The sequence below is a fragment of the Cibotium barometz genome, chromosome 16 (assembly GCF_041138505.1).
Source record: "Cibotium barometz isolate CiBa-2024 chromosome 16, ASM4113850v1, whole genome shotgun sequence".
Lineage (NCBI taxonomy): Eukaryota > Viridiplantae > Streptophyta > Polypodiopsida > Cyatheales > Cibotiaceae > Cibotium > Cibotium barometz.
In genome coordinates this window covers 13874370-13888601 of record NC_141061.1, presented here as the reverse complement: position 1 = coordinate 13888601, position 14232 = coordinate 13874370, and the positions used below count along the sequence as shown (strand labels likewise).

The 14232-nt window shown below is 39.6% G+C and overlaps 1 protein-coding gene across 1 annotated transcript; it reads right to left on the bottom strand.

Annotated features, from left to right (window-relative positions):
• Positions 1 to 632: 632 nt before the first annotated feature.
• Positions 633 to 2400, bottom strand: LOC147630397 (uncharacterized). Its single transcript, XM_086810257.1, has one exon. The coding sequence runs from the start codon at positions 2396 to 2398 to the stop codon at positions 761 to 763; it is 1638 nt and encodes a 545-aa protein (XP_086666383.1). The 5' UTR covers positions 2399 to 2400; the 3' UTR covers positions 633 to 760.
• Between the last annotated feature and the right edge of the window lie 11832 nt (positions 2401 to 14232).

The following is a 14232-nucleotide window of genomic DNA, read 5'->3' as shown; positions in this document are numbered from 1 at the left end:
ACCATTTGAGCAAAAATACATGAATGACCACATTCTTGTGCATCCCAATTTATACTTTGTGATTATGTACAAAAAAAAGGGTGGTTAGCACATAGGGATCCTGACAAGATCAAGAATATGCCATCCCATATTTGTATATACTAGTTGGGAACCCATGCTTCGCACGTCTTTTGAGGCTTCCAAAATCAAATTCTACCCAAACCTCCTCCTCCTCTTCCCGAACCTCCAAATTCTTGCCACGTGGCAGCTTTGTGAAACTCTTAAGATAATATAGAGATGAGACCTCCTAGCTATTCATTGGATAATTGTCTTGATGAGGGTTTAATTGTTGATGTGGTCAGTGGCATTCAATGAGTTAGCATAACCTAGTTCTTGGCTTACAATTTGTATTATTATTCACCATACACTTGCCATGAAAAAGCATTTGTGGACTTTTTATGACCAACTATGTCAAGATTAATGTTCAATCCATGCATTTCCCATTACTTAATTGGGATAAGCACACATTGGACATCCACCTACAGACTGAGCATAAGTAGTAACACGCATGGACATTCAAAGTGAAGAGCCGTACAAGGTCAAATAAACAATCTCTTTTTGGAAATTATTTCTTTATCATGGCAGCGAGCATAAGCAGTAACACGCATGGACATTAAAAGTTCAGTACAAGGTCAAATAAACAATCTCTTTTTGGAAATTATTACTTTTCGCCAAAAATATAAAATATATTGTTATTACTGCTAATGGTCTTGTAGTTTGATTACACGGCCGTGAGTCTCTCGAAGGTAGAGCGAACGGAAGTGGAGGCGGCGGCCTGGCCAACGGGGGTAGAGAACGCCTCGCGTTGAAGGGGGCTGAGCTTGAGCTTGTTGAGGCTCAAGGCACGCTTGAGAGAGACGCTCCAGCTGCCCGGCCCTCTCGTCCAGCTAGAATTACTCGATTCTGCAGGCGCCTCTTCATCCGGCAGCGCCGCCACGCTCCTGGAACGCTGCAAGAGGGAAGGCGTCAGTGAGAAGCATCGGGCGCCGGATGGTGGTTCTTCCGCATTGCCGTCGACGAAACTCGACATGGGAGTTCCGGCAGGCTGACGGAAATTCGTTCGGCTCAGCGCCCTCTTCAGCAAAGAGTGCCCCGTCGAATGGGATCTCTTCAACGCTAGCAGCCGCTGTTCCCTGCTGTGGACGGAATGATCTCTGCCGTTGACATTTCCGTCCATGGTGGCGTCGCCTACCTCCACCATCGTCACCCCCGCACGATTTCGATGGCTGCTGGTTTCAATTCCCGTCGGCGTTGAGGGCTCTGCCGCTGACCGCCGCCCGCTGCCGCCGCCCAAGAGCGAAAGCCGGAGACTGCTGGAGCCCCCCCACCGGAAGGACCTGGACCCGTCGGAGATGAGGCTCCGGCGGCAGAGAGGGCACGTTGTATGAGAGAACAGCCACATGTCGATGCAGTCTTGGTGGAAAACGTGCTTGCAGTTGGGCAACTGCCGGAGGGGTTCATTCTCTGCGAAGTCCGTCAAGCAGACGACACACTCGACGTTGGAGCCCTTCTTCTTGGAGGAAGAGTAGGCCACAAGCGGGAGGCTCTGGAGGACAGCGGCGTCAACACCCTGCTGCTGCTGCTGGTTGTCGGGCCGGCGGGCGCCGCCGCCGCCGCCGCCGCCGTTGTTGGTGTTATTGAATTCATCATCTCCGGTGCACCGCCTGACATAGATAGAGAAAAATCCCATGAAAAAGAAGGCGCTGAGCAGAACCACCAGGATAATGGCCATGGAAGGGCTGAACTGGTTATTGGTATCGAAGGAATCGGGGTCGGATTGGCTTTGATCCGACGGAGACGACGGCGGCGGCGATGACGAAGAATTGGCGTGGGAAGCCAATGTGATCCTCATAGCAGAGGAGTAGTAAAGGGCTGCAGTCTCCTGCAAGAGCCTGCGAGCTACGACATGGTGCTGAATATACATGCTATGGAAGGGCAAACGTGGAGGCAAGAATTCGGGGGAATTTGGTAAGACTAAAGAAGCTGCTGCGTCAATGAGGCGGCATGTATGTTGCAAAGCGTGCAAGGGAAGACACCATACACATCCACAGAAGCATGCTTCCGAGAGGTTGAGAGTTGTTGGGAGAGTTGGGAAAACGGAGCACACAAGACGACGAGACAGTAAAGTCCTTGTGAGTAGATATAAGTGGGCTGGGGATCGAAAAGGGGCGGTGGTCCCTCGAATATCAAAGCGGGGCGGGGCCCTTTTAGCGGGTCCCGCCTCCAAGAGTAAAACCAGCCACCGCTTCAAACGTGGCGCCATCCAAATGGTCCTTGCCAGCATGGATGCTCCACGAGATATGTCTCGTGTGTCATCCCATACGATGTTTCTTTTATTAAAAAAATCTCGCATGCACATTTTTTCTCCTTAAGTCTAAATTCAACATTTCTCTTTGATTAGATCTTTCAAAAATCACTACTACTTGAAAGTTATTGTTGCACAGTACATATAATGTCACGATGCATACACATTGTCAATCACACAAGCACCCCACATTGCTGATAGATTCTCGTGTTATCGGTCTATTGCGGTCACGCCTAGCTAATGTCTAGTTAGCTTCACTTCCCACCCTTCTTCCTCCGAGTCGATGACTTGGGTCATCTCAAAGACGGTAGTCATTGACTTATAGGGCATCCCTTGCATCAAGATCGTCTTTTGAAGCACATTATTGTCCTTCACCATTTACGCAAGGGGGTATCCCTTGCATCATGGCTACCATTTGACATGCATTCTCATAATTCATGATGCAAGGGGAAAACTAGCCATTTTCTACAAGTTACATGTAATTTTTTGATGATTCCATAACAGTTATGCGAGTTTTTTATGGCTAAAATGCTCAAAAAGTGGTTACGATAATCAAGAATTGAGGCATGCATGCACAATTACCACTAGCACAATCGGTCCATTTAAGTCTACCTTATATTCTAGAAATAACTAATCACACTTCTTGCTTTGTTGCCTTAAGCACATGTGAAATCAAACCTTTGGTAGAAACATTACATAATGGTTCCAAAGACGTCTTTCATTGTTTTGAATGGGAAAGGGTTCCAAGAAAACAAATGGTATTTCCAACGTACGGAAGAGTTTAGGCCCCAAAATTGGGTTATGGAGTTGAATTGTTTATCCCTCATAGTGTGCTAGGGGTTGTGTTGCCATACAAGGTGTTTGACTAATAGAATTAGCATAAGTGTCTACCTACTTACCATCAATAAAAAGCCATATCTTCAATGATCAACTTCCAAACCCTATGTATTTGCATGTGCCTTTGGTTCTGGAAACACATACTCTAGACACAAAATGATTGCATATCATTTGGATAATAAGTTATATAAAGTAAGGGGATTTTGTGTTGGATGTAAAGATTATGATTTTGATGGAAACAAAGAGGAATCATCTCATCCTTTTAGATGTAGAATGATAGATGAACGGTCTCTAACATGTCTCTTTCGGTTTACGAGAGAAGTTCATAAGAACTAGCATATATCTATATAAGTTAAGAAGTAGGATGATTGCAACTTATTAAATTCATGTCCATACACAACTTGTAAATTGTAACCACTATATTGGAAAGAAAAAAAAAAGCTAAGCTGTACATTGACTCACAATCTTGAATCCTTGGAACCTAGCTACATTGATCCATAAATTTTGAACAATGGATGATCATGGCTATATATTCTTTAGGAAAAATGTGCTACATAATCTTAGCAATTGTCAATCAAAAGTCACTTCTCACATTTCAAAGGGTAGTATGCATGATTTAGGTCTCTTACTCTAGGTCAGCTAAATAGTTCATGTGTCTTTCCTTCTCATTTAAACACCTCTATGTGTTGCACAATCAACAAACAAGATGCCAAGACCAATTTGGACTCGTCTACAATTGATAGAAACAAAGAGGATTCATTTCCTTCTTCAAGGTGTAGGATGATCTATGCATGTCTCTGTTGGTTTACGTGAGAAGTTTATAACAACTAGCATAACATTCTTGTCAAGGCATTGAAGAAGGCACACACCTGTAAGTTAAGAAGTACGCCATTTGCTAAATTTGTGCCCGTGCACTACTTTTTTTAAAGAGATATTTACATACCCATGCTCACTTACTAATAATAAGAGGGCTCTCTCCCCCACCCCCTTGTGGTGTGTCACTTGGTTGTATTGAGCAAGGATTAAACTTGAGACCTCTTGTTAGAGACTCTAATCCTATCACCACTATGCTAGGCAATGCTACTTGCAAATAGCCACCACCATATTGACAAGGCAAGCAAGGAGTGGTGCTATAAAAATGAAACCAATCATGAAAAAATATGAAGCTAAGTTCACAAATCGTGAATCCTTGAAGCCCAACCATAATAGGCCATTAAATTGCATCCTCATGTCTATATTTTTTCACTATGATTAAAATGATACCACATAATCTTAGCAATGTGGAGATCATTTCCTGTAGCTCAAAGGGTAGTGGGACAACCAAATAAGATGCCAAGATCAATTTGGACTCATCTAACATAAACAATAGTTGTCTGCTTTAAAGGATCTAATGATCTAGTCGTAGCAATAGGCTATTTTCTATGCATTTAATATAACTACTTTAATTTTTAACATGGAGGTTGAGGGAGAGACCATCCATAAGTGCTTTCAAGACTAAATAAAGAAAATTTAGGTCACATGCATTCGATAGATGTAATTATGATGTGCAATGTTCAAGGCCAAAGAATTGACATTAGGGATAAGATTCCTCCCTCGAGCGTTTGAGGTGTGTAGGTGTAAGAACCTCCCCTTCTGATCTTATAATTATTCCCCTCTCTGAAATAAAATAAAGATCCTGTTTCACCCTGTTTTGGCATGGAGAGAGAAAATGTCTAGAGGGAGGTAATTCAAAATTGAGATATTTTTGGATATAAAAATCCTCCTAGTGTCTAAAATGGTTTCCCCTGAAACAGAAATTCAAAAAGAACTTTCCAATGTGAAATTGGAATTAATTGAAAATAGATAAAAAGGACCTTAGCCTAAGGGTCCAGATTTTCAAAAAAAATTAGATTATGGTCCAAGTAAGGTTCCTATGGACCAATAAGATTAATCCAAATGTAGGGAGGAGATAAATTGAAGAATAAAAGAAAAACCCCCCAAAATGAGTAAATGCTCACATAAGATGAAGAGTTGACTAAGGACAAGGTTTATTAGTTAAAAAAGAAGGGATATTTAGAGGAAATGATGCATTTTGACACCTCAATGTGGGGATCTCCCCTCATGAAGGAGGCGCCTATTTCACATGTGTGGAGGAGTTTTAAACTAAAAAATAATGAGATATTTTTATCTCTCCTCTCTCCTGTATCAACTAGATCCAAAAAGTAAGCTAAACTGGCCTAAAAATGGTCAAAAACTGACCAAACTGATCTGGAAAATTCTAGAATCAGTTTGCTTGGTTAGAGGCTCACTTTTTCCTATAAATAGAAGCCTCCCCCTTTGTAAAAGGTTAATAGTGTTTATGCACTGTTACTCTACTCCTACCTAGAGCCAATTACATTGAATTTTCTTAACCTTTGTAAAAGGTTAATAGTGTTTATGCACTGTTACTTTACTCCTACTTAGAGCCAATTACATTGAATTTTCTTGATAATTCAATTGTTTTTGACTTAATCCTCTCTAAATTAATTGGTGGCCACTCTTGATCCAAACAAGAGTAGAACCCTCAATCCCTCAAGCCAAAGGAAAGCTTACAAACTCCATGTAAGCTAAATTCTTCTTACTTTTAATTTTAAATCTATGGTTTTCGTGATTTTCTTGTTTGTTTTAGTTGATTAAAGTAAATTCTGATGCTATGCCTTGATGAAAAGGCTCCCCCTTCTCTTCTTTACAATTCAGCCTTTCTTTATCCTAGAATGTTTAACAAAAAGATTATTTAAACTTTTCTTATTGTTTACTCTCTTGGAAATTAAAAATTATTTAGATTAGAGTCCTTTACATCTAATTGGAGTTAATTTAAATTGAAAATAGAATGTTAAAAATGAGAAATGGTCAGCCATACAAAGGAGGTTATGGCAAAATTTTCTAAAATTTTATGGAAAAGAAAGTTCATTTTTATATTATTCCAAAAGAGTAATTCCCACCATTTGTGCATTCTAAAAGAAATATTCTAATTTACTCCATGTACATATTCACCTATGAATATGCATGGATATCATTGATATTAATTATTAAAATTAATTCCTATGCATAGAAAGATGCATAATGAAAATTTTTATTATAAAAGTGTTGTTTTCATTGAATTTCATTTCTATGCATAGAAAGATGCATAATGAAAATTTTTATTAAAGTGTTGTTTTCATTGAATTTAATTTTATGCATAGAAAGATGCATAAAGGATTTATTTTTATTTCAAAAGTGTTGTTCTCATTAAAATTGATTTTATGCATAGAAAGATGCATAAAGGATTTATTTTTATTTCAAAAGTGTTGTTCTCATTAAAATTGATTTTATCCATAGAAAGATGCATAAAGGATTTATTTTTATTTCAAAAGTGTTATTTTCCTTAAATTTGAATTTATGCATAAATAGATGCATAAAAAGAATTTTTATAAAAGTGTTATTCCCACTAAAGTTGATTTTTATGCATAAATAGATGCGTAAAGAATCTTTATATCAAAATTAGAATTCTCTTAAATTCTATGTTTAAATTCTATCAGATAGGTGTGAATGAAATGATGGATGGATGTGATGTGAATAGAGGTGATGAGAATAGAGGTGATGAGATGTGAGGTGAATAGATGTAATGAAATGTGATGAGAATCAGATAGGTGTGAATAAAATGATGGATGGATGTGATGTAAATCAGATTAGATGTGAATGAATGGATGGATGGATGTGATGTGAACAGAGATGATGAGATGTGAGGTGAATAGATGTAATGAGATGTGATGAGAATCAGATAGGTGTGAATGAAATGATGGATGGATGTGGATGTATGTGAAAGAATGGATGTGAATGTGTATGTGAAAGAATGGATGTGGATATGTATGTGAATGAATGGATGTGAATGTATATGTGAAGAATGGATGTGGATGTATGTGAAAGAATGGATGTGAATGAGTATGTGAAAGAATGGATGTGGATGTGTATGTGAAAGAATGGATGTGAAAGAATGGATGTGGATGTGTATGTGGAAGAATGGATGTGGATATGTATGTGAAGAATGGATGTGAATGTATAAGTGAAGAATGGATGTGGATGTGTATGTGAAAGAATATGATGTGAATGTGTATGTGAAGAATGGATGTGAATGAGTATGTGAAAGAATGGATGTGGATGTATGTGAAAGAATGGATATAGATGTGTATGTGGAAGAATGTGATGTGATGTGTCATGAATATATGTGATAGATATGAATGTATAGATAGATGTGAGAAGTCGTACCTGTGAACGATTAGATGGATATGGATGAATGAGATGAGATGTGTATGAATGAGATATAATGTGGATAGAAGTGATATGAGATAATGTGGATAGAATGTATTTGATGGGATGGTTATGAGAATGTATGTGGTGGATATGAGCGAATGAATGTGATGGATATGAATGAATGTGATGTGATGTGTGATGTGAACGAATATGATGTGATGAGATGTGGATATGGGTAGATGCGGGTGGATGAGATCTGGTGCGGATAAATGAGAAAAGATGAGATGGAAAATGATGCGATGAGAATGGGAATACATATGAAATAAATGAGGATTGATGTGGAATAATATGGAAAGATGAGAGTTCGTTATAGAAACTGTATTTATGACATCTTTTTAAATGACTGTTTTATGTCAAGAATGCTGGGGAAGCATTTTGACCTTCTTGTGAATGAGGTCGTGGGAGACCTAATCTGTTAAAGTTGCAACAGCTGACGGAGAGTTATTGGAGGACGTCTCGCGTAGCAAGGTCGGCTGAGGTCTTGACCAGCCTCAGTTCGATTAAAATGGCGAGCTTCTGGTATGGTGGATGAGGGACTAAGGAAGCTGCCTATGAGTGAAGCGCTAGGTCACTTACGAAGGATCTTAGAGGGTGCTGACCATACGGTGCTCGGTCTTTGGGTCAGCGCGACGATACCCACGCGTGCATCGAGGAAGATAATGGAACAAGGAGTAAGAGTTGTTTTCTGAATTCGGGCATGGATCTGGTTGATTGACCTTGCTGGTCCTCCTCAACGGATGAGTCCATGGCTCTTTTATATGGATCCGTTGGTTGATCTTGCTGATCTAACAGAAATTCCATTTTGATATGTGAATATATTGCCAAGTACTATGAGCTAGGAACCATCGAAAAGGCCCCTGTGAGTGGACAGGTGGTGAGCGTTGTGGTTGCCAATGATGCCATAGGTACACCGATGAAGGAATGATTGGAATTAAGGATTCAACTGGAGATTTTGAGGATTATGATCACTGACACTATGATTTCATTAAATGATTGTTTTAAAGACAACTGAATATGTGAAAAAGGCAATTTCATATTGGGTGCGTAAGTGGTGTGACTAGTTTTAAGCTTGCATGAATATCCGGCTAGGGGACGTGGGAACTCTTTTTCCTGGTACCCGGGACAAAACCTAACCAAATTCCTAATTGGATCCCATCACTACAGTGGTTGCTAACCCATGGGACTAGATGGGGTTAGGCTGGATTGATGGATCCCTAAATTGAGACTCAATTCTGTTATGGTATGATAGATGGGTGGTTGGCTAACCCATGGGACTAGATGGAGTTAGGCTGGATTGATGGATCCCTAAATTGAGACTCAATTCTATTATGGTATGATAGATGAAGTAAATCTCAAACAAAAATTGTTCTATGGAAAAGAATCAATGGCCATGCCTCTGAATGAGGAAAAAAGCATTGGTCTCTATGATCCAAGTGCAATCTTTTCCTTGATCTGACTATGGGACTTACGGGTTTGGTCAGATCAGTTCAGTTAGTTAAGGGCTTTTGACTACATTAGAGAAAAATTATCCTGGAGGAATCACTCGTGTTTTCCGGGCGAGGGAAGTTTTTCCGAGTTCGGTTTTGGAAGAACCAATGGATTAGTCTCTTGTTCGGATATCCGTGGTGGGCGAGGCCCCGAGTGAGGGACCCTGCCCCGCGCAAGAAGTGCTACTTCCGCTGCTAGCACATCCCGAATTCGTTGCACGTTGGAGACAGGGATCTTTCCTTAGGAAAACCTCTAGCTCAAACCATTCATTAGCAAGGCTGCATGAAGGAAGGGAGGTGAGTGAGAAGGTTTTCAGAGTTAAACTTATTTTGTTCATAAAGCAATTTTCATTATGTTGAAAAGTTTGGGGAGGACTTCATGCCAAATGACAGAGTGTAATTGAAAGCCTATCTTTTTATTGAACCCAAAACTAACGTTAGCTGAAATGGTAGTAAGACACATAATCTTGGTATGCATGAATAGGCCTCCCGTTCTACATGAGCCAAGATAAGTCATGTCTCTCTTTCCTTTTCACCTAAGCACCTTTATGTGGACAATGAAATAAGATAACAAGATCAACTTTGGAGTCATTTTAAACGTAAATAACATCGAAATGGTTTAGAGGATCTAGCACGACCAAATGGTTTAGAGGATCTAACATGACCAAGTCCTAGCAATATGCTATTTACTTTCTCAAAGGATCTACCATGATCCAGTCCTAGCAATGGGCTATCTTCTTTGAAGTTCATGATTGTAATGTTATGTTTGTTCTTGAATGATGCTAGTTTTGAAATGGAGGAATCACAGGTAAACAAGTATAAGCCACATTCAATCGACGAGTAAATTATTATGGTGCATTCAATGCACAATGTTTAATGCCAAACAAAGAACGAGCTTTTCCCATCGGCATTGAGAAAACCTCTATATCTTGAAGCTAGGCATGAACAATGTTGCTCGAAGGAAGGGGTTTTCATAATGACACTGAAACCTATTTTTTTATAATAAACCTCCCAAAACCAATCCCCAACCCCCCACCCCCCACAACAATGGTCACGCTTATAGTAAGAGTTGCATCCCACGTGAGCCTTAACAAGTCTCCATGGCATTTAATGTTGTTTTTTGATTCGTTAGTCATCTGCACAACTTCACTAGTAGCAGAGCTAAAAGTGGGCGAGCTTATCTAGTCCTGTTAGGCGATTATCCAATCAAACCGGAGCAATAATGATATTATGGTCCGCCCGAGGGGGGGTGGACCGTTGGGTACCTTGAAGATGTATAAAAAATAAGAAACCCCATGGACCCATGGTTTGTGTGTAGGGCGGCCTAAAATGAGAGCACTTAAAGAGCTTTCCCATGGCCAAAAATGAGAGCACTTATATAGCTTTTGCACAATCTATATTCTCTCAATAATTTCCTTTCAGGGGTTGCAGGATGGAGGAGAAAATCTTTTGCACTAAATGTTAGTAAATGTCAATTTGCACTAGATGTTAGGAAATGTCACCCGACCGCGTGGGAAAAGGCCCTAACATATGGCATGGAAGCTTATGTGGATTCTCGTTATGGCCTGCTGCCTGAGGCAGGCGTCCCGTGCCGCCGTTTGCCCCTTTGCTTACGTCAGCTCGCTGCGCACGTCATGGCTGGCGGTTGTGGGATAGTGGCGCTGTCCACGTGGCGCATTGGGCGGTCCTCTCCTTTGTTTTCGGCGTCGACGTTAACGTTCCCAAAGTGTAAGGGTCACGCATTAGGCTACCTAGTCAAGAAAACAGTCGACACATACTCTCTCTCTCTCTAGGTTCTCTCTCTCTCTCTCTCTCTCTCTCTAAAAAGCAACACACCACAACCTCAAACTTCAAAGTCCGTTTTCTCCACCAACAAGAAACCCCCCTTTTCCTCTGCCTCGTACAAATGATTGCAGTCACGCAGCCAGACCCTGCATCACAAACCTTCAAGAACTTTCCAGCAAAAAATCGAGTAAGAACTCACTAAGGTCTTGAACCTTAGAAAAATATAAAAAATTCTTTTCCTAAGGTTTGCGTCAATTAATTAGAAGCATAAAAAATCATTTAGGGTACCTATTTAGGATGCACTTATAACAAAATGCTGGAGTATTTATGTGTGCATGAAACGCACACATACATGTATGTGACACACATACATGTATATCACATGTATGTGATATATATACACATGTATGTGATATATATACACATGTAATTAGGGTGTAATAATATTTTTATTAAAGTATAAGTTGCAAGTATTTTATTTAAAAAAACAAAGAATTCAGTCAAAAAGTGCGTTCAAGTCACACACACACACACACACACACACACACACACACTCACATTGCACTCAGGCTTGAACTGTGCTCTTAAACAAAATCATTTAAGTTCTCCTAAGTAGGTAGTATCTCACATGCTTGTTATGTAGTGGCCTACACTCTTCTCGTGCCCTCATTACACATGGTTCAAAGCCCACATGGGATATCTATTAAATTAAATAAAGGTCCTTGTCCTTGGAAACTGGATTTGCATTTGTATTACAAGCAATTTCAATGTAGCTACAAAATGAATGATTTGCATTTCAAGTTGTCCATACCTACCTAGTCCCTTACTATAGTAGCTATAGAATGTTTCCATCATGATGTTAGCATATATAGTAAGTTCGTCTCAACTATAATCTATAGTAAGTTCGTCTCAACTATAATCTATATTAGATTGATGACTTAAATGAGATAATGAAATGTTCTTCATAATAGTTGGAGACATGCTTTATTTTTGACAGACACCCTTGCCCTTGAAAATCGACGGGTTTGGTGAAATATAGCAAGTTTTTTGTATTTTAGTGTCATTTTTTACGAGTATTTTAAAAATTTAAAAGTATTTTACGACCAAAATGCTAAAAAAAAAGCGTCAAAGAACAACTATAGTTGGAGAGCCTTGTATTACCTACTCTACACTCACAACATACAAATATTCTCCACACACACACTCACATAAAAATTATATATATGTGTGTGTGTGTGCGCGCGCGCGTGCGTTTGTGTCTGTATATATATATATATATATCTATATATATATATATATATATATATATATATATATATATAGAGAGAGAGAGAGAGAGAGAGAGAGAGAGAGAGAGGTGATGACTAGAGCTTCAATAATATTATTCCATTGTCATTTCTCTAAAATGGAAAATAATGTCCTAATCCAATGACAAAAAATAGTGGAGTCTTACCTTAGCATATTAAATTATATATAAATAACTATATAAAGGAAAAAAAGATTATGCTAAGTTTATAAGAGGAAATTACTTTTTTTAAAGTCAAATTTTCTTGTTAAGACTTTAATAATGCATTTTGTGCCTATGAATCATGAAAAATATCGTCTTATAGATTTGATTGAGTTCCACGAAGAAGACATAAGATTTTGAGCGGGAAACCTCTGTTAAACCCTAACTCGTGCTGTGTGTCAAACCCAACTCATGTCGTGTGTCCCTTGTTGTATTTGGCATCAAGAAAAACCTTATGATCATCTTTAGAAGACTACAGGAGCTAATGTACAACTGCAATAGCTAGACAAATATATCTTACCTTTGAGCATGCAAGCCACTGCTTCACCCAATGTGGAGATGGCAAGCCTAGCGACCTTTGCAAATACGGATCACGCCTCATACACCAACCATGTATGGGCCAAATAGCAGTTTGGAGTAACTCGATCGAGTTACATCATCTCTAAAGACCTCCCACTAAATGGCAATGTGTGTAAGCTCCACACGTGGTGGGGGCGGTGGGTGGTTGGGCGTGGGGCGAGGTTGGGTGATTGGGCGTGGGGCGAGGTCGGGTGATTGGGGGTGGGGGGAGGGGTGTGGTGTGGTGTGGTGTTGTGGGGTGTGTGTATATCTTCATCGAGTTTCAAGTTGCTAACATGTACTTCTCAAAGCTCGATACCATGGACGTCCCTTACGTAACTTGATCGAGTTCCATGTATGATTAACCCACGACACTAGTAAGATACCTCAATACAAGTCATGTGGTGGCGCGTGGACAACCACAAGGTAACTTGATCAAGATATAGATTGCATGTCTGGCAAGCCATGCATGAAGCCATGTGATAAATCGAAAAATAATTTTTTTAAATAGCTTGATCAAGTTACATATGCATGAGCCCATGGCCATTAGATATGGATCAAGAAAAATATTAGATTTTTTAGTAAGTTACACAATTTAAATTCACATGTTTGACATGCAAGAAGGAAAATATATAAATTTTTTAGTAACTTGATAGAGTTACTAAAAATATATATAGTTTTTAGTGACTTGATCGAGTTACATAAAGTGCCAATGCATTGTAGACCCACCATGTGGCTAGCTCATGGTTGGTTAAGGCTAAAACCCTTACCCTAGAACTCATTTGAGTTTCTCTAAATACTCATTTTCTTCTTATTTTCCATCATTGCTTACATTGTCTTTGTCTTGCTTAAGCATCATTAGTGTCTTGATTTACCAATAAGGTCTTCATCACCATTAGGGTGGTCTTGCTTAGGCCAAAGATTTGTCCACTCCACCTTTCACACTTATGCTTTGGTTTTTTACTTGAGATTTCTTAGATGAGTGGATAGGGAGTCAGCATGTGTAGCATTTCCTATGGCCTATTATATCCTGATGTAGATTGGCTCCTATTGGGACTAGAGAGGCTATCCTTGACTTGTTTTTAGATTGTCATGGTAGACGTCCCCTTTCAATATCTAGGTGTTCCCACCTAGTGATGGCTGCACACACACACACACACACACACACACACACACACACACACACACGCATGCACGCACACACGCACAGCTAATATGTCATCGGCACCTCACCATCGATTCCGCTTCACTTTACAAAACAATTATACACAGAGTTATCATGGGATTGCAAATGGATTTTACAATAGCCACTGAATTGGCAATGGTGAAGGATTGGTTATTGTAGGAGCATGGTGGGTGAGATCCCAAAGCTCATATAGACCCTGTGTTTATCCCTCTCTCTAGTGCTAAGGCACTAGGTACCCAAGTTGGGATAGATGTGCAAGAAGCTGCACCTACCATATGGTGCATCTCTTTACACATTCTAGGGATCGAGTGACCGTGATTTGTTCGTATCTTATGTTCTTAGTAAAATTCATATTAATCACATGTGTATTTTTGATATATCTTACTTGTGTTTTGTTGAGATATGTGGTGCTAAAGAGCACAAGGAAGAGGTAGGGAGT